At 41.6% G+C, this 22,696-nt stretch overlaps 1 protein-coding gene across 2 annotated transcripts in view; it reads right to left on the reverse strand.

Moving 5' to 3' along the window:
* Nucleotides 1-19,098, reverse strand: part of eml1 (EMAP like 1) — a 36,954-nt gene extending 17,856 nt beyond the window's left edge. For both annotated transcript variants that reach the window (XM_054613847.1, XM_054613846.1), the window contains exons 1-2: nucleotides 18,474-19,098; nucleotides 1,217-1,399 (exon numbers count right to left, since the gene is read on the reverse strand). In XM_054613847.1, coding sequence (XP_054469822.1) covers nucleotides 1,217-1,399; nucleotides 18,474-18,540 — 250 coding nt within the window. In that variant the 5' untranslated portion in view covers nucleotides 18,541-19,098. The remainder of the gene's footprint in view (nucleotides 1-1,216; nucleotides 1,400-18,473) is intronic.
* Nucleotides 19,099-22,696: the final 3,598 nt, after the last annotated feature.

Raw genomic sequence — 22,696 nt, forward strand, 5'->3', positions numbered from 1 at the left:
AGGATGCTACATGAGATAAAATTGTATCAAACATACCTCAGTCGAAATTTGACGTACACATGCAGTATTGTTACACATAAAAACACCACAAAAACTGAAAAGTGTTTCATCCATTAATCTATGATGTTCAGTGCTTTCTTATTCCTTGATGATGTGCTGTATTTTTTTTTTTACTTTCTGCTTCCTACATTCCTGAGAGAAAAGATGAGAACAGGCTGCATTCATCCTTATGATGTTAATTAGAGCAAATGGCAGAAGGAAGAGTTTAAAGTAAAGAGTTTAAAGTGAAGAGTTTAAAGTGAAGAGTTTAAAGTGAAGAGTTTAAAGTGAAGAGTTGTGCCTTTTACTTGTGAGAGTTGTTGTTTTAACTCTAAATTAATGGAACAGTTTGGCATTTGGGAAAATATTCTTATTCACTTTCTTGCTGGGAGTCATGTTGGAAGATTGACACCACTCATGTCTGTCTGTTCAATATAAGGTTACAGCCAACAGCTGGTTAGCTTAGCTTAGCACAAAGACTAAAAACAGGGTCAACCAGCTCCATTTAGTTTAATAGAGAAAAAAATGTTAGGGGGGGGATTGTCCTTTAACAGAAAGGTTGCATACACAAAAGTAAACACAGCACAGCTTTTTCACACTAAGTTGTGACAGATGATTAATAACTTGAAATTATCAATCAATTATTGGACTATATAAACTGCAGACGACGTTCCACCTTGACAATACATTTGTTTGTATCTGTGTCTTCAGCCTCGGATCAAAGTGCATTGACCTCAGGCAGTGCAGTGCTGAAGGTAGCGGTGTTTCCTACTGAAATACAACACAGTGTATACAACATAACACCAGCAAGCAGTGACTGAAATGTGCCTTTTGTAAACACAACACCAAGCCTGGTTAGTGCAGACAGACTTCACAGTCAGCCTACCTGGCTTCCCAACATTGCTGCCTGCTGATGGAGACTTTCTCATCAAAGCAGCGTCTATACACATGAACCACAACACGTTTAACGACACAACACAGTCCAGGAGGAGAGAGGAAGAGGAAGAGGAAGAGGAAGGAAATAAGCTGGATTTAAAGGAAAGGAGACATCATCAGGAAAGAGAGAGAACAAAGTGAAAAAGGAGAAAAAGGGCTACCACCAAAAACACGTGTGTCACCAGAGGAGCTGCTGATACTGAAAAACCCATGAAAAAGCATGTTTATGTTTGTATGTTACCTTTGGTGGGGCCTCTGCGTGAGCCCATGGCCTGCTGCTCCTCGGAGACGTTGAGCCTTCGCACCACGTCGGCAAGAGCCGATTTTAGCAGCTGAATCTCGTCCTCCTGCATCTGGACCCTCTGCTCCAGGGAGGCGATGCGGTCGGTAACCTCCATGCTGCTGGCTGCTGACGCACTGTCATCTGAGGGAACACAGCGAGCTCATGTCAGAGATGAGGAAAATGTCACAATACCAGCATGCAGTGGCCTTTTATACCATATTAAATAATTGAGTTAGTGCTCTCCACTGTTGTTTACAGCAGGATGAGTTGCTATCAAAACAAATTCTCTTTAAAAAGGAATAGTTTGATATTTTGGGAAATATGCGCACTGGAGGACAAAATTGATATCACTTTCTTGTTTGTGTGTTCTATATGAAGCTATAAGCAGAAGATGGTTAGCTTAGCTTCGCATAAAACGGTTTATTGGTAACATACTTTTTTGACAGAAAGGTTTCATTTTCTTTCCTGTCACAGAGTGCGTCTTTTTCAAGACTCTTTAATCACATTATAGGGATTATTGCCAAAAATGCTGCTGTTTAGAGTAAACAAAGTTTGACAGGGTTTGTGTTAAAAGGAATATAAGGAGCTATATTATTATTGATTATAATAAGTTTATTATATTATCATTAATATTATCCCCCAAAAAGCATCCCAAAATTATTTTGTAATAGGTTCTACAATCAACTCTTTTTACACCTTTTACTTTTATTTTATGCAGATGGACCACAAGCTCACTTTTATACTATCAGAGTCTTTGCAAAAGCCTTTGTCTTGTATGGATTTATATTCATGAGCTTGTTTGTTAATGTGTGTCTGTTCTTTAAGTTTAAACTAACTTAACACGTTATTACCACCTCTCCAGCTGACCCCCTGATAGAGGCCAAGCAAAGGCCATCAGGGTCCACTTCATTAATGATAACACACACACGCAGGGTCTCCTCCATTAGGACTTTGATGTCACAGTGGCTTGATGAAATATTAATGTAAACCACTGCTGTTTTTCCCTGCAGACTTGTATTAACAGTCTGATGCATTATGCATTAGTGAGCAGGCATCTGGTGATTAGGCAGATCTGCAGTCAGTGGTTCTTCTGAGAATCTGGGCTGAATCCTCGACTGCCTGGTAACATTATGGAAATCTGATGAAGCTCTTGGCTTCTGTAGATTACATTCTTAAACAATGAAGTACAACAGCGTTTAAAACACACTGAATGTGGGAATAATCTGAATATCTGGTGTTAACAAAGTGGTTTGATGAGCCTCTGAGTCTCTATGATAAACAAAAGCTGCTCAGGGGATTCAGGACATCCCTGACCAGATCCTCCTCAAATGTTTGAGCGTATGGTATTTTTATTACCGACATCATTTGAATCACTGCTGCAATAACACACTTGGGACACAAGACATAACAACTTCAGATAACATAAAACCATGAAAGTAATATGATGTTCTCAACAGCAAAGGTGTTTATCATGAAATAAGTGTAATACTAATGTTTGTTGCTTGTCTTACATGACAAAAGATTAATATACAGAAGATTAGGCAAAAAAACTACTTTAATCATTTTAAAGCAAATCTATTTTTTTTGTAATTCTTTAGTAAAATTCTTAATGGCTGCAAAAATATGTCTAAAAATTATGCTTATTCAGGTAGAAAACCCCTGAAACTGGCAGTCTTACTTTTCATCTTGATACATTTAACCATGATAATCATATACATTTAATTCTTGATGTGTAAATAATTAGTGTAATGACGTGGAACGACAGTCTCTGGGTTTGCAAGACCATCATGCACTGTTTATGCATCACAACAAGTATCCAGAAGTATATAATCCCACAAGGTCCAATGAAGTCATTTTAATTAAATTGGCAAAACATGCCGGAGAGGCATTCACAGATTTGTTTATGAGTGAATGAATCCCATTAGTGAGCAAAGATCCTCATGCCTGTTAGCTGGTTATGAATTGTTTTAGTCGTGGGGACCGTTAAATCAGACAGGAAGGTTAATTGGTGCGTAAAGCAGATGGAACACTTGATGCTTGTAGCAGAAAATAGAAATTTGAGCAGATTCAGAACAACCATTACTGTTCACACAGAAGCACAGCTGCTATAGTGTGCATGTATACAAACACATAGTATACACACAATGGTGCCCCTTTAGTCACTGTCACAGTCATTACTGGAGTCTTCCTATGATTAATAGCTTTTGGAACACATAAGGAAAGATTTCAGGGACACACTGCTTCACGTTGACAATGCAGCAGCCCACGAGTGAGATTCTATAATGAAAACTCCACACCGAATGGAGGCAGATGAAAACAGCCGGTGCATAATTTAATACATTACACTCCCAACATTGTAATATCCTCATACATTCATTTACAGACAGATTTCTTCACAAAAGGAAATGCTTTCTTGTTTCATAACGCCAATCTTACTTCATCTGAACACACAAAGCCCATTCCAGAGGAACTTAATAACTTTCTGCTCACCTGAGACGCTCGCTTCAATGTGAATATGAGTGAACATCCAGAGATAAACATACCCTCGGACACAGAATCAGCGTTATTAAAGGAATATATTTCAAAAAGGAAATATCCTCCTTAGAATGCTGTTGAAACAACGGTTATGTGTCATCTAGACATCCGTAAACTCTGACTTCACAACCAAATAGAACAACGTTTTCTCCACGGTAAAGCAGGCGCACCTGTGATGTCAAGGACCAAGCTGTTAATTAAGAAATGGTGTCATCATCTGTGAGATCACAGAGCATAAGGTGTGGAGAGGAGCTTAATATAATATCTGATCTATGACATCATCAGTGAGCAAAAACAACAGCTTCTATTATCTGTTCAGCATCTGTTGTGGGTCTGATCCCAGCACGGACACAAAGAGAGCATGATACCAGTCGTTGAAGTACAATGACGGACTGTCACGGCCATGACTCCCCAGCTCTGCACTGACATCCTCCGTCTGTCACCCCGCTCCCTGGTTGAACCCTCTGTGTGCAAGCTAACACCCCCTTAATGAGTTCACAGGAAAGACGGAAATCAGAAAAGGTCAGTCGGAGCGTAAGTTTTGTGTTTCATACAGAAGAATATGTGTTGATGATGGTGTTACACTGATGTGACCACAGCACAGTCGTGTTGGTGGACGTAGATAAATGTGCTCCTAATGTGACGGTGCTCTCTGGGGCTCAGGTCACAAGCTTTCTGTCTAGAGAGTCAGAATCAGTAAGATGTCAATCTTCATTTAACAACAAATCCATCACCACATACACCATCGGACACTTGTGTGTCTGTTTCATCCCCACAAAAGCAGATGATTACACCCCACCGGTCTCCTCTTGCTGCAGTGCTCTGTTCACACCTGTCAGCCGGCTGCTTTTATTACTTCATTTCTGTCAGTCTTCTTCAGCTTCTCTCTGGATGTCTTTTTCTGTCCCCGTTTTATTATCTGCTCAATATGTGGCTGGGTCACAAATCCGAGACGGATCTCTGAGTCCATCTATCTGCTCACTCTAATGCATCGTGACACGCTGCTCCCCATTAAGCTCCTCTGCGAGGCGATGTCATTCTGGCAGGACCACCTGCCAGCTTGTCCATCACTTTAGCCACAGACAGAGCCTCAATGAAGGGCAAATAGAAAACAGGCCTTTTCCTCAGTTCATTTCCCCTGCTCTATAATAACCACTCCCCCCCCACATTCATCTCCACCTTATTTCTGAGTCATTTGCTGACCTCACTGCCATCAATAATGAACACTGGAGAGTGCACACAAGCTCTGACCCACTTACCCGCTTCTGCACTCTCAACCACAAAGATCAATACACTGAAGGAGTAAAAAAGGGTTAAATAGTCCTGAGTAGCAATGCATGGCAACCTCATGTATAAAATATCTCTGTTGGTCTGAGCCGTCTGGCTTTCTAGCTGACTCACTCCACCACTGGAGCATTTACAGACTTGCACTTCCTATACTTTATAAATACACAAGGATATGAATATAAAAACACACTCAAGGAATAAAAGAAAACGGTATTAAGGAAATTCCCTCTGAGGAAATGTCATGATACCAGCTGTCTCACCATTTGTTCACATACTTTGATCCACTTAGAAGCCACTGACAACCAGAGTGATTGATGTCTATTTTCTTTTCTCTCAGCAGTGCAGAGAGGCCAAACAATAAAGCTCAATTGACTTGATGGAAAGTTCAGCAGCCAGGTTGAGCTACGCCACAATGGGTGGTTTTGAAAAACCACAACCAGTGTTTGCAGACCATCAACACATCATAGAAACACCAGGCTCCAGGAAACAGCCTGTCACAACATTATGACAACAATTCCTGGTTTTTTTTGGACACAGAAAGGCAGAGCTGATACCTCACTGATGGCACATCTATCTACTTGCTGGATGCACATAGCAGACTCTGCCAACTGCTTTTCATTTCAATACATGATTGCAGAGGGCCAGGTGGTGCGCGGCCACAGTGCCAGTTCAGCTGCTGCATATTATGCTTTCAGGAAAGTCTTTCTCCCAAGACCAATGAGTCACACTTATGAAACAACCCAACCTCAGTCTGCGGCTGGCTTCACTAATGGAAGGCCGGACCTAATCATAACCAAGTGGCATGCAGGATTACATTTTATGCCAGGAGGTAAAGGAGGTAATGATTTAGAGACTGCCAGGAAAAATAGGTGTCAGAGACGAATAAAAGTGAACGCAGGTGGAGCAGAGAACAGCGTTGATAATTAAACAAGAGTCTACAGACATGCTATCAGCACTGTGGGGTTGTAGTTAGGAATGACAGTGATTTGAGTTAAAGGCTAGAATACTAACATGATAAAAATGACAATGCTAATTTGCTGATGTTTGGTATATCGTTTACCATGTTCATCATCTTAGGTTAACGTGTTAGCAGCCTAACTAATGCTAATAAGCACTTCACACAGAGAAAGCTGAGGATGATAGGATTGTCACTACATTTGCAGTTTTGTGGTCATAAAACAAAGTATTGGAAAAAATTTAACAAGATGATGGCGCTAGAGGAAAAGCAATGAGGTTCACTTAAGTTATTACAATTCATCCACTGGGGACCATCATGAACGTGTGTTCCATATTTCATAGCAATTCATTGAATTGTTGCCAAGCCATACCAATCACAAATGTCAACCTCATGGTGGCACTGGAGGAGAAGTCACCAAGGCATGAGGATTCATCCTCATCAGGGCCATGAGTGTCTTTCTGATGGCAATCCATTCAGTATTTGTTAAAATATTTTAGTCTGGACCAAAGCGGTGGACTGACCAACAGAGCCACACTGTATATGGCTAAAAAGATAATATAATATAAATGTGTGTGCTGCTGAATGACACATTTGGAGTTATTTAGATATAAGGCAGAGTATTAGTTGTGAAAAATACCATGTTTGAAATTGCAGCATTTAGGAAATCACAGCCTGCCTCAGGTATGACTGAAATCGTCCATCATCATCCAGTGAAAAATTGCAAAACCAACTGAGTTAGAGATTGAAGAAAGAATTGTGAAAGAGAAAAATGGAGGAGGAAGAAAGAGAGAAATGGACGAGGATTAAATAATTACTTGTTAGGTGTCATCAATCCTGTGTGTCACCTGCAGCGAGCAGCAGATGACATGACAGAAGTGTATTAGCTAATCAACTGTCCAGATTAAGGAGACAGACGTTTGCTTTACAAGCTGTCTCTGAAGGCTCTTGCTGGACCGGAGCTTAAAAGCTATAAATATCCAGAGGTGGATCAGAGGAGGGGGAAGCCCTCACACACAACCCGAGAGAAGACTGCAGATGAACACAAAACAGGGTACAAAGAAAAGAGAAAACACAGCAGGGAGAGCTTGTTTTTCCTGTCAAAACAGAAGTACTGCAAAAACACAAAAAGACCGACTGAGGAATAAAAGAGAGAGAGATGTGTGTCGGGGTCAAAGTGGATCATGAAGAGAGGCCAAATGAGCCCCAAGAGACAGCCAACTGTCCTTGTTTGAACATGTTAAACCGTTCCTTCCTCCCATCAGCTACATCCTTCCTGGGGTCAAACTCAGGTCACATGGGAGACGGCTCCACCACCATGCTGCTGTCACCACCACTCTGATTCCCAAACACAAAGCATCGACACTTACACAGATTCACTTGTTAAACCACTGAGCAGAAGATGGCACGGCTGAGTGGATGATCAGATGAAGCAACAAACGCCATCAGCGTTTCAAATCTGCCTGTACAGAACCGTAAGGGTCTGTGTACAAATGATTAAGAGGGAGGGGAGGGTATGCTTTTTTTTTAGGAGAGTAGAAAAATGTTTATGTGTTTTTCCACACCCAAAAACTATATTCATTTCAGCATTAAATTATTGAAGATGGTCGTTCGAGCAGGCACAGTGGGTCATAAAAGGTACAACACAGTCTCAAGGCAGTTTGTGAAATATTCACAAAATACAATCTATTTTTTGGAGCCGAGCGATACTACTTGCTACATTGGGGCAACATTGACTAAAAAACAAAAGGTAGGTTTAGGCAAACCATCATGGTTGGGCTTAAAACATCTATGTACACTTTAGGCAACAAAACAAACGTTAGGTTTAGGATATCCGTCATCAACAGTAGCTCAGATCATCGCATAGGAAGGTGAATGCGTTTAATTTGTGTGTCCAACACAAAAAAATAATCTAATTGACTTTCCATTGGCATTGTTTTTGTGCTGAGTGCCGTGGAAAAAAAACAGACAACCAACAGATTTCATGATCTGCCATGTGATTGGGCTGAAGGTTTCGCTCCTCCATATGGAGAGTACTCTATTTCAAGGATTTATTTTTCCCATCACACTTAAATGCAACCTCTACCAAATGTTGTTTCTTCTTTCTTTTTAAGTTGACCTATAATATAAATAAAATTCAGATTTTTACTTTATATAACTTCGCAAATTGCTAATTTGTAGTGTATTGTATGTAATATTAGAGGGAGGGTTTTGCAGTTCTTTTTTTTTCCAAGGCCAAGTACAATTTTAATAATACTGGGGAGGGTCTTGCAAATTAAAATAATGCAATATAACTGTTAACCTTGTATTGTTTGAGTTCTGGTTCAATCCTTTCTTAGACAGTGTGAAGAATCTGAAAGCCACAAGGAGAAAGAGATAAAGGGGAAAAAAGAAGTAGAAAGACATAGCCCATTGTGGCAGAATACCTCCTCCTTAACTCAAACACATACTGTATATTTACACACCACTATCCCAACACCCTGCATTGACAAAACACACACACACACACACACACACACACACACACACACACACACACACACACACACACACACACACACACACACACACACACACACACACACACACACACACACACACACACTCTTCTATGTCAAAGAGGAAGTGTTCAGGGTGTGGCAGAGGGATTATGCTGGATATGTGGAGCAGATCTTGCTCAATGCTAGTGATCCCTAAACTCAGAGGCTCTGATTTTAGTAGTAGGCTAGATTTGTATTCCCTCTCCCTTTCTCTGCGTCTGTAACCTCTTTCACCTCTCCCTCTATTTGTCTCTCTCTCTCTCTCTCTCTCTCTCTCTCTCTCTCTCTCTCAGGAAACTGTGGTGGGATGGATCCTTGAAACAAGAAAAAGATTGACTGTGGGAAGAAAAAAGAGCCGCTGAAGGTTTACACCTCAAAGAGGGCTTGGCAGTAAAATATCTTTATTGTCTTTCTCTTATATTTATCCCCCGTTTCTCTTGCTCTTGTCTATGTTGCTTGAATGAAAAAGTAGCTTATAAGTAGACGGTTTATTTGACTATGCAGACTTCAGAGTGTGGGATATTTGAATGGTCGAAATGCTGAACTGTAGCTGAAGCATCCTTGTTCTGGTGAAAAAAATGGACAGCCATAATAATTATATTGACTTTTCAACATTAGCAAGTGCAAGATAAGTTTAGGTTAGAATGTACAAAGAATACGTTAGAATAGGGTTTTTTCGAGGATAGTTTAACACTAATGGAAATAATAAAAATAGTTAATACAAATCTTAATCTTCTTAATATTTCATTAATATTTGAAACTATTGAAATATATTTCACTATTTAAAGTGTGTAATATAATTTCCATATAGTGGTATTCATAATAATAATAGTAATAATACCAACACACACCTGTTTGAGTTAGTATCGGTCCGCTATTTTCTGCATCGTTGCATCTCTACTCAGAAAAACAACAACATGATAAATTGTAATGACATCTCTGTCTAAATTAGAGCAAACTAAGTTTACCGACAAAAAAAGCATACAACAGCTGAAGAAACACACTTTCTTTTTTTGCTGTGACTTTTAATGGAAGAAACAAGTCATGCTTGGCAGTGAGACTCCAGGCTCTGACAAAAGCCTCTTTCTCAGCCTCAACCTTTCTTCACATAAAACAGGGCTTTGTCCCTCAGTAACAAACAACCAGGAAGGAACAGGAGGCGGGACTCATGTTTTATCCAATGTGTGTGTGTGTGTGTGTGTGTGTGTGTGTGTGTGTGTGTGTGTGTGTGTGTGTGTGTGTGTGTGTGTGTGTGTGTGTGTGTGTTTGTGTGTTTGTGTGTGTTGTGTGTGTGTGTGTGTGTGTGCAATTGTGTTGTTCCATCCAGTAACAGTGTTGTACTGGGAAACCCAGATCTCCATGGTGTGAGAATGGTCTCACACACATGCAGAGACGCTGTGACAGAGACCGTCAGCATCCTGAACATCGGCCAATCGTATGTCTGCCATCTGGACAGGAGAGAACATAGAGTGGCTGCTCGGAGCAAAACAATATGATTACTAGACTGAGAAATATTTACAAAACTTTCTGGTTTGATTTTTGAGTTTTTTTGTGATTATTTACTATTCTGGGTTCTGGCATTCCACTCAACCAGGCACGTCTGCTTTTACATGTCTGCTGAGCCACATCCAGCTATGTTTAGCTTGATTGAGCCAAATACCTCACAGGGCCACCTCATTAAATGTTCTTTGCTCTCTGTGGTGACAGTGGACGGTTGTGGAGGACAGGTGACAAATCAAGCAGACAGTACAAGGGATGTTTGTACTGTCCATATACATAAGTGGGTTCCTTGAGAATTGGCCATGAGTTCTGCAAGATTAACCAAATCATTGGTAATTTATTGTGAGAGGTATTGTATGTTCCCATCACCATATACTGAAGATATAGCTCTTTCTTCCCCACTACAGTATACATATATCCTTGCTCTAGAACAAGATGTGACATTTGCCACTGATGTTTATGATGAAATATTTCTGAAAACCCAATGATTTGTAGCTGCACTAGACCTATTTAAGTTAAAGCATATTGTCAGAAACCAAAATATGCCCTGTAACAAAAAAGCTGTTCATTCAAAACAAGGAACATCACAAGTCATCTTTGACTCTGACAAATTGACAATAATAAAGGGGAAAACAAACAAATAATCATGTCCGTCCTCTTTCCTCATCTCTGCAGCTGTGCTCTTGATGAATCTATTTTTAATGGAATTTCTAATGGGATTCTCCTCTTTTCCCTCTCCATCTGTCACAGTCCGACTGAACACATGCAACGGGGGATACACACACAAACACACACGCACATATGCAGCATCGGGGCTATCCCCCTGGTTCCTCCATTAAGAGCAGGTGTAGGAGACCAATTAGGGTGCTGGGCAGCCTCTGAGAGCTGCACCACGGACACGAGAGGTTAATTATTTCTGTTCCTTTCACAGCTGGCCAAATGAAATCCTGACCAAGGTTTAGAGAGAGGAGATCGGAGAAATCAGTGGGCCGTGAACTTCAGCCCACTGGAGACATTGTGCTGATGGAAATGATTACCATAAATATAATCAAGCACATACTCACCTTGCTAGAGTTATTAAATTGATTATTAATTAATCTGAAACGGTTTGTTACTGTGGGATTAAAAGGGAGATCTATGTAAAGACATTGTAATACACAGATAAGTGTGTGCACACATGAATGAGGACTCAAATACCTGCGCTCATGCAGACACACACTGATGATCTGTGCTGGATAATATTTGCATACTAGCTTGTATATGTATCATATGTAAAAATCAATAATTTAAATCCCTCTTTTCTGTTTTTGTGTCTCTCTGATTGGACAGAATAGCTTTGGGGATACTTGGAGCAGCAAGCAAAGACTAAAAATAATGGCATCTCCATGGGATTCTGCTGACTTGTGTGATATATTACTAGACAACATTCCCCACAGGTAGAAGTCGACGCTCTTCTGAACACATTTAGTGTTACCGAGTAGAGTAGAGGCATCCGACCACACAATTCTGTTTCTGGCTCTTTCATGGTATTTTTACCCATCCATGACATCCTGTTCAAGGACTCATGCAAGCTGCGTGTCTCCTCTCCTGACCTTGTGATGGTATGCACGCGCACACACACACACACACGCACACCCACACAGTAAACTTCAAGATGGTCACATACACACACATACAAAATACACACACATACATAACCAGAGTGCTTCCCCCCGTCATGTTCAACTGCCAGAAGCAGGTTCAGTATATATATTTAGCACTGGAACTCGCACACTCCTGCTTTACATGCCTGATTGTTTTAGTGGGTCATGAGGATGGGGCTGCGTCAATGTGTGTCAGTGGAGGAAAAGACAAAAGAGAGAGATGAGAGAGAGAGAGAGAGATAGGGAGAGAGAGAGAGAGAGAGAGAGAGAGAGAGAGAGAGAGAGAGAGAGAGAGTTCAGATAACAAATGGTATCTTCTGCCCGCTGGCTCACCAAAAGGCTGTTACCATGAGTACGCTGACTCTGACCTTGTTTCTGAATAAAATGCAATGTATCACATGACTTTTGGAACTTAAGAGGAGAAATCATTTTATGAGAGTTTAGGGAGCTCATATCAAATGTACAAAAGTGAAATTGACAGCAAAAAAGATATACATTTCAAATGTCTGCAGATAAGGAAGAAAGTGCCTCTGCCTCAGTAAGACAACAGAGAGTATCGTGATATTGGGGCCAGAATATTGATCAACATATTTGATACCGATCATTTGTAACCTAATTTATAACAACAGTCAAAGTTGCATTCAACCCTAAAAAGGGGAAACAGAAATGGCAAAGCTCATATTTCATGACTGAAGGGTGGATTTAAATTGCGCAAAAGAAAATGATTTTTGGATATTTGAATAATCTTTCAGGTAATTATTCAACCAAAATGCAGAAAATGATCTGGTTACAGCTTCTTAAATGTGAAGATCTTCTGTTAAGGAAACTAAGTATCTTTGGGTTTTGGACTGGTTTTCACACAGTCAACGACAACCATAGCTCTGGGAAACTATAACTGGCTTTTAAATGATAAAGAAAATAACCATTAGTTTCAGTCCTAAACAGTATCGACTGTATAGTCATATTTTTGTTTGGGAATAAGATTGTGAATATGATTACTCAGTTACTCAGCCAAGGTCTATTCACTGGCATTGCTCTGCATGAATGTAGCCTAGAAACTAGACACATGTCAGTAAGTCACATCATTACTTGGTCCGACACATTTCTGCTAAAAAACCCACCTGTGCTGCTGTTTGCTATTCAGTATCATTTGACCCTGACTCAGTATGATGCTGGCTAATGGCCTCATATTTCTCTTCTATGCAGAAACAACAGATTCTGCTTAGAGATAGATTATCCTTTTATACAGTATGTAACTATAGAATGCCCTACAGGTATTTAAGGCACATGAAGAGAGCAGGATATCAGTGTTGAGAGCTGGCACTGCGTGGACACCGGACTGCTTTCATTACGCAAGTGGCATAATGTCTCAATTGGCAAAGGGCTGCCACGGATCTGCTGGCTCACATAGAACACACACACGCACGCACGCACACGCACACACGCACACAGCATGACCCTTGTGCAGCACAATCTGCTGTTTGAGACAACACACCACAAAGCAGCGGACGCAGTGTATTGGCTGCAATAGCCTGCTGCACACCCTGAATATAGTTGTAACATGTACACGTGTAATAAGCACACGCTGACACTCTGTTTAACAGTAAATGGCTCTCTATTCTGCATCATAAAATTGAAAGAGAAAGTGTAAAGTTAACCCTTATCAGGAGAAAGGGTAGAACAACTTTGAGGGAGATAAGGAGCGGGAGGCGGGGTAGTGGCACTCGTGACCACAGAGGCCCAAACCAAACCACCCGCTCAATATCTGACTGTCTGGAGATTTAAAAAAAGAGAAGCACTCTAAGCTCCACTCGGGGCACTCGCACAAGATCAAACAAAGAGCGTGAGAGAGTTTGACGTAGGGATGAGGCCGAAGAGAAAACAGAAGGAGCTTAAGAAAGACAGAAAGTAAATAAATAAAAAGAAAAGGGAAGATACCCAGCGACATTCAGTGAGGCTGGAGTGAGATAACGGAAAAAGGGAGAGTGGTGTGTGCTCTCACTGACACAGCAGTGGGAAATCAATGTCAACCTTTAAATGAATCAGCTGTAGTGGATGAGCTATCCCATTCAGGTCGATATTTATTAAACTGCTGCTCTGGTACATGTTACAGTTACATATGAATGATGGCAGAGAGACACATCGTTTCCTATCACTATTGACATTTTGTGCAGTTTTATGTCGAGTGGGGGAAATATAAGAGATGATCAGCTTGCCAGCAGGTTCTACAAGGTATTGATAGATAATATAAAAGAGCAGGCAGAAGGAGAATAGAGGAAGAGGAGTGGATATTTCAAGCAGAGAGGATTCAACCTCAATAGAAAAGAATAACACAAAGTACCTTGTTTTCTCACTTTAGGAAGCAATTTTGACCACAATTTATGGTTAATCAAAGAGAATAAAAGCCTTTTTAATATCATTTGATCTCAAGCTTCACCAAATTGAGGAAAATACATGTCAAACACTTCACCCACACACACACACACACCTTCAGCTCCTCCTCCCTGGCAGCCCTTCTTGGCTACTGTGGTTGGTAACGTGAGCAGGGGTTTAATCCTAATCCCTCCACACGTGCCATCAACAGTCAGGGCTTGGATGGAGATACCTATAGATGCTCAGCCAAGAAGGGGCGGAGACTGGACCTGTCACCTCTACTGTGCATCAAAATACCTCTGACAAACATCAAACGAGCCTCCGTCTTTATTCATTTCCCTTCTCCACCCTGCACGCCTGCCCCTTCCATCTGAACGACTACTATTACTTATTTATTTGTATCCCTCTCATCTCCTCACCATGCACCCCTACACCTGTCTTGCCATCATGGTACACTGCCACTGTAAGGTGAGTGCTGTGCCAGTGTGCCTGTGGCTGAGTGTGGAGCAGAAAGATAAAAAGGTTGTTTGATCCACATCTGAGCAGACATCATTGAGCTCAAAAGGTAAATGAACAAATCTCACAAATGAACGCAAACGAATGGATTAGTTAGGAAGGAGAGGCTGGGCGCTTTGAGATGAACAAAGTGTGTGATCATCCGTGTTACAGCGCTGTAAGTGAGCTGGATTTACTTATTAACACATTTTCTTATTAACAAATTCACACTGATGATTGTGAATGTTTTAGCTACACATTTCAGATTCTCAACATAATTGCCAATCATAGTCAAAAGCAAAGCCTTTCAAAATAGCAATTGCAGTTTTTTTACAAATCTCAATATCATTGCTGGAGTGTGGATTTAAACTGTGCAAAGTTAAGCACAGTTATTAGCCACAATCTTAACAAACATGTTATTGTTTAAGTCATTTATCAAGAAACAAAATTAAGAGTCTACAGCCATGCTGCCATGGTGACATGGTGTCATGAACAAAATGCTAACAGCAGCTAACACACTCACAGTGACAATGTTAACAATGCTCATATTTAAAAGGTAATATTTAACATGTTTATCTTAGTTAAGCGAGTTAGCATACTATCATTTGTTAATTAGTTGTAAAATCAAAAGCCAGAAAATGAGCCATAAGCAGGCAGGCCAATGTTTTGTCAATTCAACCAATTATTTTGTAAGTCGATTTTCAAACTGTATGTACCGAATGTAACCGCACGTAAAAAAGGTAAAACAACAAGATTCTCAGAAAGAAGCTTTCTTTCTGAGAAAATAGTCTTTGAACAACAGAGACTAATTGAATCACGACTGTCCTCTTCTCCAGAACCACTAGATTCTAAATGTGATTAAACACAGACAAAATGCTTCTATGAAGGATTCACTTCCCTCATCAGCTGTAATCAGCGGGTGTGTGTGTGGGTGTCTGAGTGTGTAATGGGGCTAATTTTCAGTTAGCTTGAGCCATCCCCGACCTCCTGAGTACAAAGCATGCACAGCCTGCGCGTGTTTCTGCAGTTTAGCTGACCTAGTCTCTGAACATTAGTCTGGTTGGATGCTCCACAACACACGAGCCGAGAGAGAGGGAGAGGAAGAGGCAAATGAATGACATCATTGACTTTTGCTTTGAGTGGATCTGGGTCCAGCTGGACGGCAGCAGCGGAGCAATATGATATCACTTTGGCCTACAGGACTCTCTCTCTCACACACACACACACACACACACACACACACACACACACACACACACACACACACACACACACACACACACACACACACACACACACGTCCTGCAGATGTGTAAACACATCCCATCGCAGTAGCTTGTACACACACACACACACACACACACACACAAACTTAACTTGAAGGCAAGGGAGCAGCATCTTGTTCGTTGTTCCAACAGACTGCCTTAGTTAAGGTGTGTCTGTGTGTGTGTGTGTGTGTGTGTGTGTGTGTGTGTGTGTGTGTGTGTGTGTGTGTGTGTGTGTGTGTGTGTGTGTGTGTGTGAAGGGAAAGAGAGCGAGAGAGAGAAAGCAGGGGGTTGGAGGTTGGAAAATCCCTGGCAGCACATCTTATTTCACGGACTTTCTCTCAAAGAGGAAACATGACACTGTAAAGGATTACAGACAACCTTGCAGGCTCTCCCTCTGGTTTGTCATGACATGGCAAGAAGAACAAGGGGGTTTCGTACAAAGAACAAGGGCTTTGAACACAGGTTGACTTATGCAGATTGAGTGGACAAAGTGTAGTTTGAGTCCAAATTCAAAGAATAAGTGGTTGACTGCTTTGACATGACCCTTCTCTCACCTGTCACCATGACACTGAGCCTCAAGGGCGACTCGTATATACAGCCACTCTGCTGTCCACCAACACACAGTAATTTGTGAGATTTTAGGAGGTCTGTCATTTCCTCATTTCCATTTGCTATTCTGGTACCGCACAACACCTGCTACACCTGTTTTTCAGTTGTTATCCTTGGCCTTATCAGCGCTTTGCTCATTACACAAGAGTACAACACATGAGAAGTAAAGGTGCATACCCACTTCTCTTCCCTTACCTATGTTACTTTGGGTGATCAGATATCAGCTCCTTTTTCTAACATGCAAACTATGAGCTCGATTCAAACTGGTGTCTCGCTTTTATCATTTGTTCCTGTTTGATCTGCATACCATCAGAAATAAAATCAATGTACCATTTATTAAGTCACTTAAGGACATGATGTACAAAGAGAAGCCACATGTCTCTCTTTTGTACATTGAATATATAAAACCTTACAGACATCTTTCAGTTTTGCATTATCTATATCTCATCTAGAAGCTTCACTTACTCATCCGTTTCTCTTTGTCTGCAATTCCTCCTTTGCGATTGCTATAAATTTAATGAGGGAAATCCATACGGGAGAGAAAGCTTTCAACTGGATTCACCTCATCAGTGATTCATGAAAGTAGTGAGGTACCCAGTATCCGTGGAGGTAGAGGAGGAGGTAGACACCTCTGCGTAATTTCACATCTGCAATTTTCATCAGACAATAGCCTTCCCTCACCCCATCAACTGCTAGTGCTTACACAGCACAGTAAATATTATAGATTTTTTCATTATCCACCAATGGCAATCACATTACCCCCTCTATGCTTCAACAATGATAGCTTGCACACAGTAACACAGCTACAACAATTTCTATGTACACGCTGAAAAATCTTAGATGTACGTTTAAACCTATGAGGATAAAAGTGGTGACTTTTTTCTCCATATGAGAAATATATTTAATGCTATTTTCATTAAACTGTTTCAGCTTTGTTTAAAGTCTCTTTGCTACAGTAGAAGACTCTATTAGAGACACCAGTTATTGTGTTGTGGATAATCCCCTTTGTGTAGGGGGCACACTGACTGTAGTTTATCAGTATGCAGGCAGAGAGGGTTCCATCAAACTGAGCAACATTCAAAAACAAAACATAAAAAGGGAAAGAAAAATCCTCCCAAATCTAATTCCCCAAATCCTTCTCACATGTTGGACTGAGATACACTAATGCATCATTGTAGGACATTTTTCTTAAGCATAGTTTAGTAGTTTTGGTATATTTATTATTACTAGGAGATAACTCTTACATACGGGTTTACTAGTAACTAGAGAAATAAATCCTGGACTGATGTCATACTGATGTGTCATGCTGCTTTCCTTATTCCCTTAGTCACCCTCTCCCACCCATAACATTAGCAGCCTGAAGTATGGTTTCTTCCTCTGCCAGCAAATAAATTACATTAGTGCAGCAAAGCAACATGAGCAATAGTGTCCCATTCTGTCATCTCTGGTCTGTGATGATCACAATCAGCAAACAGGGCAGAAATATATTCATAACATTCCCCTCCTCACATCAAGCAGAACCACAGTAATCAGGGCAGCTGCTGAGAGCAAAGGACTGTTCATCATCCTCCCTCCCTCTTTGTTTATTAGCTCTCTTGATGGCTGCTGGCTCACGCAGACTGTTGACATTATTCTGGTCTTGATTCCAGATACATCCTGTTAATTGTACAGTGTGTTTTTCAGTAAATGCCCTCTGGAGTTGGTGGATATCCTCATTTAAATATTCACCAAACTCTACATGTTCATCAAATCAATTGTGTTCTAGTACATAAAAACATAAAGGCTGAACTCCTTTTGCACTAAAGCCCTAAAAGCTGGAGCTAAAATAGCTCTCATGTCTGCAACACAAACAGACACACAAACACACACAAACACACACAAACGTCGACTTGGTGCCAAGTCAGCTGGTGACATGTCAAGTCCGGAGAAAACAACATGCAGCCGAGGTAATAGAGGGGACGGGGATGGGGGGGACGGGGGAAGAGTGAGGGGAGGATTAGTTTGTTTTACCGTTGCAGAACTGTAGCAGTGATGAGGTGTCATACAAGCTGCTGTAGCTGGAAAACCCGTCCTCCATTCTCAACCTCTGCTCTGCTCCTCTGTGCTCCCTCTGTTATCCACCACTCCTTTGCTCTCCTCTTTCTCTCTCTCCTCTCTCTCTCTCTCTCTCTCTCTGGTGACTCCCTTCGGTTAGTTTATCGTTCACTTTGCGTCCAAGGCGCTCCCTCCATTCACTCTGCACGGGTCAGGCTCCCTGGGTGAGTCACCATGGCAACCCATTCACTCCGATTATGTCATGTGAACTCCAACCCTTCTTCTTTTCCACCCCCTTGTAACAAAAAAAGTCCTGAACTACGCCGGAGAACACTCCCTGCTGAAGAACGACTGCACCGGACCGCCGGAGAGACGCAGGGACAGAAGTTAAGAGGCTGCTGATGGTTTTGTTTCCTCCCCTGCTTGTCCTTTACTCCTTCCTGTCCTCTTTTCACCCTCCTTCTGTTCTCCTCTTGTCCTTCTGTCTTCTGCAGAGGCAGCTGTGTGTCGTTAGCTCTCGCTGATCTCCAGCAGAAAAACAGCTTTAAGAGGGCTTGAGCTGAGAGCGCAGGCTCTGGCATAGGCAGTCACTGGGTGTGTGTGCATGTGCATATGTGTGTGTCAGAGGCAGTGTGTGTGTGAGTGTTTAGATAATGCTCGGGACAGCCCAGCCTTCCCCTGTCACACAGTGTGGACGAGTCAGAGCACAGGGGGCTGGGCCTGTCGCTGAGATCCTCCTCCTCTCTACTGGCGGGAGAGGAGAGAGGAGAAGAGAGGAGGAAATGAGAAGGGAGGAAAGGATAAAAGAGGTGAGGAGAAAGAAGGAGAGAGGACAGAAAGAAAGGGGATGGAGTAAAAGAAAAATGGACAAGGTAGGTTAGGTGAAGAACAGAGAGGAGAGCCAAAAGAGAAGAGGAGGAAGGGGAGAGAGGAGAGTCGAAAAGGGTACAGGACAAGGTAGTATAGGAAAGGAAGTAAGAGGAGATGTCAAAAGACAGGAAGAGAAGGAAGGAGATGACAGGAGAGAGGGGAAGAGAGGAGGAGAGGAAAGGACAGAAGAGGTAAGGAAAGGAGAGGAAATTATAAAAAAAAAGGGTGAACAGAGGATAAAAGAGGTGAGAGGAAATGGAATTAAGAAAGGAGCTCTCATCATAAGCTATGATCTGTTGCTTCTGCACTTTACAATAGAACTAGTGGGAAGTTCTTGTTCAAGATCTTGTATTGTCTGATCTGTATTGTGTTTTGTTTTTGTATAATTGATGTGTTTGTGGAGTTCTTGGCTTATCGTGGCTGCAGACAGAATTTCAAAGATGAACTGAACTGAAGGAAGGGTAATGCGGCGATAAAAAATGCACAAATGAAGGAAACCAAAACAATGGTTGGTTACAAAAATCGGTCCCTCAGTCAATATATAGCAGTTACTAGAGTTACTATGATTCTACTGCTTTTACATGTACACACATACTGTTTGTAATGGTATGGAGTCACATGGGGACACACCATATCAAACCATGCTGTCACATCTTCCTTGGCATTTCCCCGCAGCCAAACATTCAAAGCTGAACTCTGCCAGGGGATCTCCGCTGTGGCTAAACATGGTTATCATCCAGTCCTCTGTCTGTCTTATCTGCCATGCTGCAGACTGCACAGAGGCAGCCTTAAAACAAGGACACGAGGGGGAGAGAATGAAAAGGGAGACTAGGGGATTGAGGAAAGAGAGAAATAAATGGGATAGAGGGGGAGGGGGCTGGAGAAGAAAAAGAGAGTGCTTGAGGAGGGTGGGTGGTACAAAGAGAAGGACCAAATTAAAAAGTGAACAGGGTGGGAGTTTTGTGGGGAGAAAAGGGGGATACCCTAAAATAAATTGAATTCGAACTGGGGGTTTTGTATGTGCATGTGAGGGGGGCCTCTTTGCATTATTTATAATTCAAGCTAGCAGGGAAAAATAACAAGCCTAAAGAGTCCGTGGCCTATATTCATTTGTGAAACATTCCCCCCTTTCTTGCAAGATCACAAGACGAAATAACACAAAGGCTGGGACGCTCTACAGACAGCAGAGGGAGAGACCATGAAAGGAAGCATTGGATTCTCTCAGTGTTTTATAGCAGCACAGCAGGTGTGATATAATCTGCCTGTATGAAGCTCTTTCTGTGCAGGTATCTCTCCTTAAATCTCCTTACAGGTTCAAAGGTGACCCGGCTAGTTTTGACCTTTAACAGTTGGATGAAAGAGACGCAGTGAAGCACCTTATAACGGTTGATGACTTTATGGTTCACAGCCTCCACTTTGTTGACCTCCGCCCTTGCATTCTCTCCCTCTTTTCCCTCAGGAACACACTCTGCGTCACTTATTACACAATAACATCAAGACTCAGTTTGCAGCCAGGATTATGTGAAAAAAACAAGGTGTTCTTTGTGCACCAATGTTGCAACTGAATTACATTTCAAAACACATAAATTAAGACGTGCTGACCTTGCAAATTGTACTTTCCCTGCAACTACAGTTAATCATTTTAAAACTAGAAAGTGTATAAATGCATCAAGGTCTTTGGTTTTATTTAGATAATCTCAATCATATTTCAGATGTTTTAACCACCAGAAGGCCACAACATCCAGTGTTTTGATTTAGATACAGAAAATAATTTCATGCAGCTCCTCTCTCAGATTCCAGGCAACACACACTGTAAACAATCCTTTGTGTTATTGTTCTGAGGGCCTCGAGTCACGCTGGTGTTTAGTCTGAAGGGGTTCAGATTATTGCTAATCTCATTCTGGGGCAGATTTGGGATCTAGATTAGGGACAGGTCTGGTTTTTTGTGTGTCAGCCTCTCTGCTCATATGCTCACGTGAGAAGAGGCAGCTAAAACTGGAATATATTCCCCACAAAATCCCCCCCATGGGTCCCTAAACCCCACCTACCCTGCGGGTGGCAGGTGGTGGAAACGCTACTGCTCCACCACCCCTCCCCTCTCCACACCTCCCCATTGTTCCCCCCTTCCACCACCCATCAATCAGTCCAGCGGGTGCATATACACACACACACACACACACACACACACACACACACACACACACACACACACACACACACACACACACACACACACACACACACACACACACACACACACACACACACACAAAATAAACAGGATAGTACTGTACAGAGTGTGAGGATATCAGTCACACTTCTACTAGCAAATACCGCAAAATGTGATTTGTCATTCCAGTTTTGGTTCTCTCTCACAGCTCTCAAAGCTTTATTTTCACTGAAAGCAGCCAGCTGTTTTCAGAGAAATAGCTCGAAAAATCCACTTTATATACTGTGCACAAACCGGTAAAAAGACAAAGTTAGCAGCCAGCTAGTTAAAATTGAGGTCCATTTATCAGGTACAGAGCCATATTTTTCCCACACGAGCTGGTGGAGACCAAAAACAGAGCTAAAAGAGAGTAAATATAGAACTTAAATTCACTATCAACATGATTACAAATGAATAATAATGTTGCTCCATAACTGCTGGATGTGTAAGCAACTGTTTGCCAACATGTTCATCATATCAGCTAAAGAAAAGGTGATGATATGTCAATGTTGTGTCCCCCAAAAAATGTCTGCGACCACAAAAATGTTCCATGTAGGATTAACCTCTTAAACATTCCCACTGGCTCCATTTTAATAACATTTGTTTCAGGACCATGGTCACAACTAATGTATTTAAAATTCTAATGGAGATACCAAAGGTTTCCGCATGCAGTATTCAGGCTGAATTTGAGGTAAATGTGTATAAAATGATGCCCAATCTGTAACTTCCATATTAAATCGGGAAAAGCACATATGTGGTACTTTCCTTCAGTGGCATGAATGCTTTTTGTAAATGTAAGGCAGCTTCAAAGGAAATTAAGGAAAAAAATCAATAGTGAGTGCATGCATACATCTGACAGAAGTTCAGTGTCTTGCTCTGGCTCAAGAGCATCTTAGCAAGGCCTCGCATCAGAGTCCATTGCTTTCTCACCTGGCCTGCTGACTCTGTTTTTACAGCTGTGGCTCTCAGGACGCACTTGAAGGTCATATTCAAACTGAGCCTGTTGTTCATTTCTTTTTTTTTCCACCAAAAGAGAGAAAAGAAACTGCTGACATTCGTTTTATCCGCAGATGATCAGTCAGTCTGTCAGTGGGCCAGGATTATAAACAATCAACTCCAG

This window comes from Anoplopoma fimbria, chromosome 15 (genome assembly GCF_027596085.1).
Source record: "Anoplopoma fimbria isolate UVic2021 breed Golden Eagle Sablefish chromosome 15, Afim_UVic_2022, whole genome shotgun sequence".
Classification (NCBI taxonomy): Eukaryota; Metazoa; Chordata; class Actinopteri; order Perciformes; family Anoplopomatidae; genus Anoplopoma; species Anoplopoma fimbria.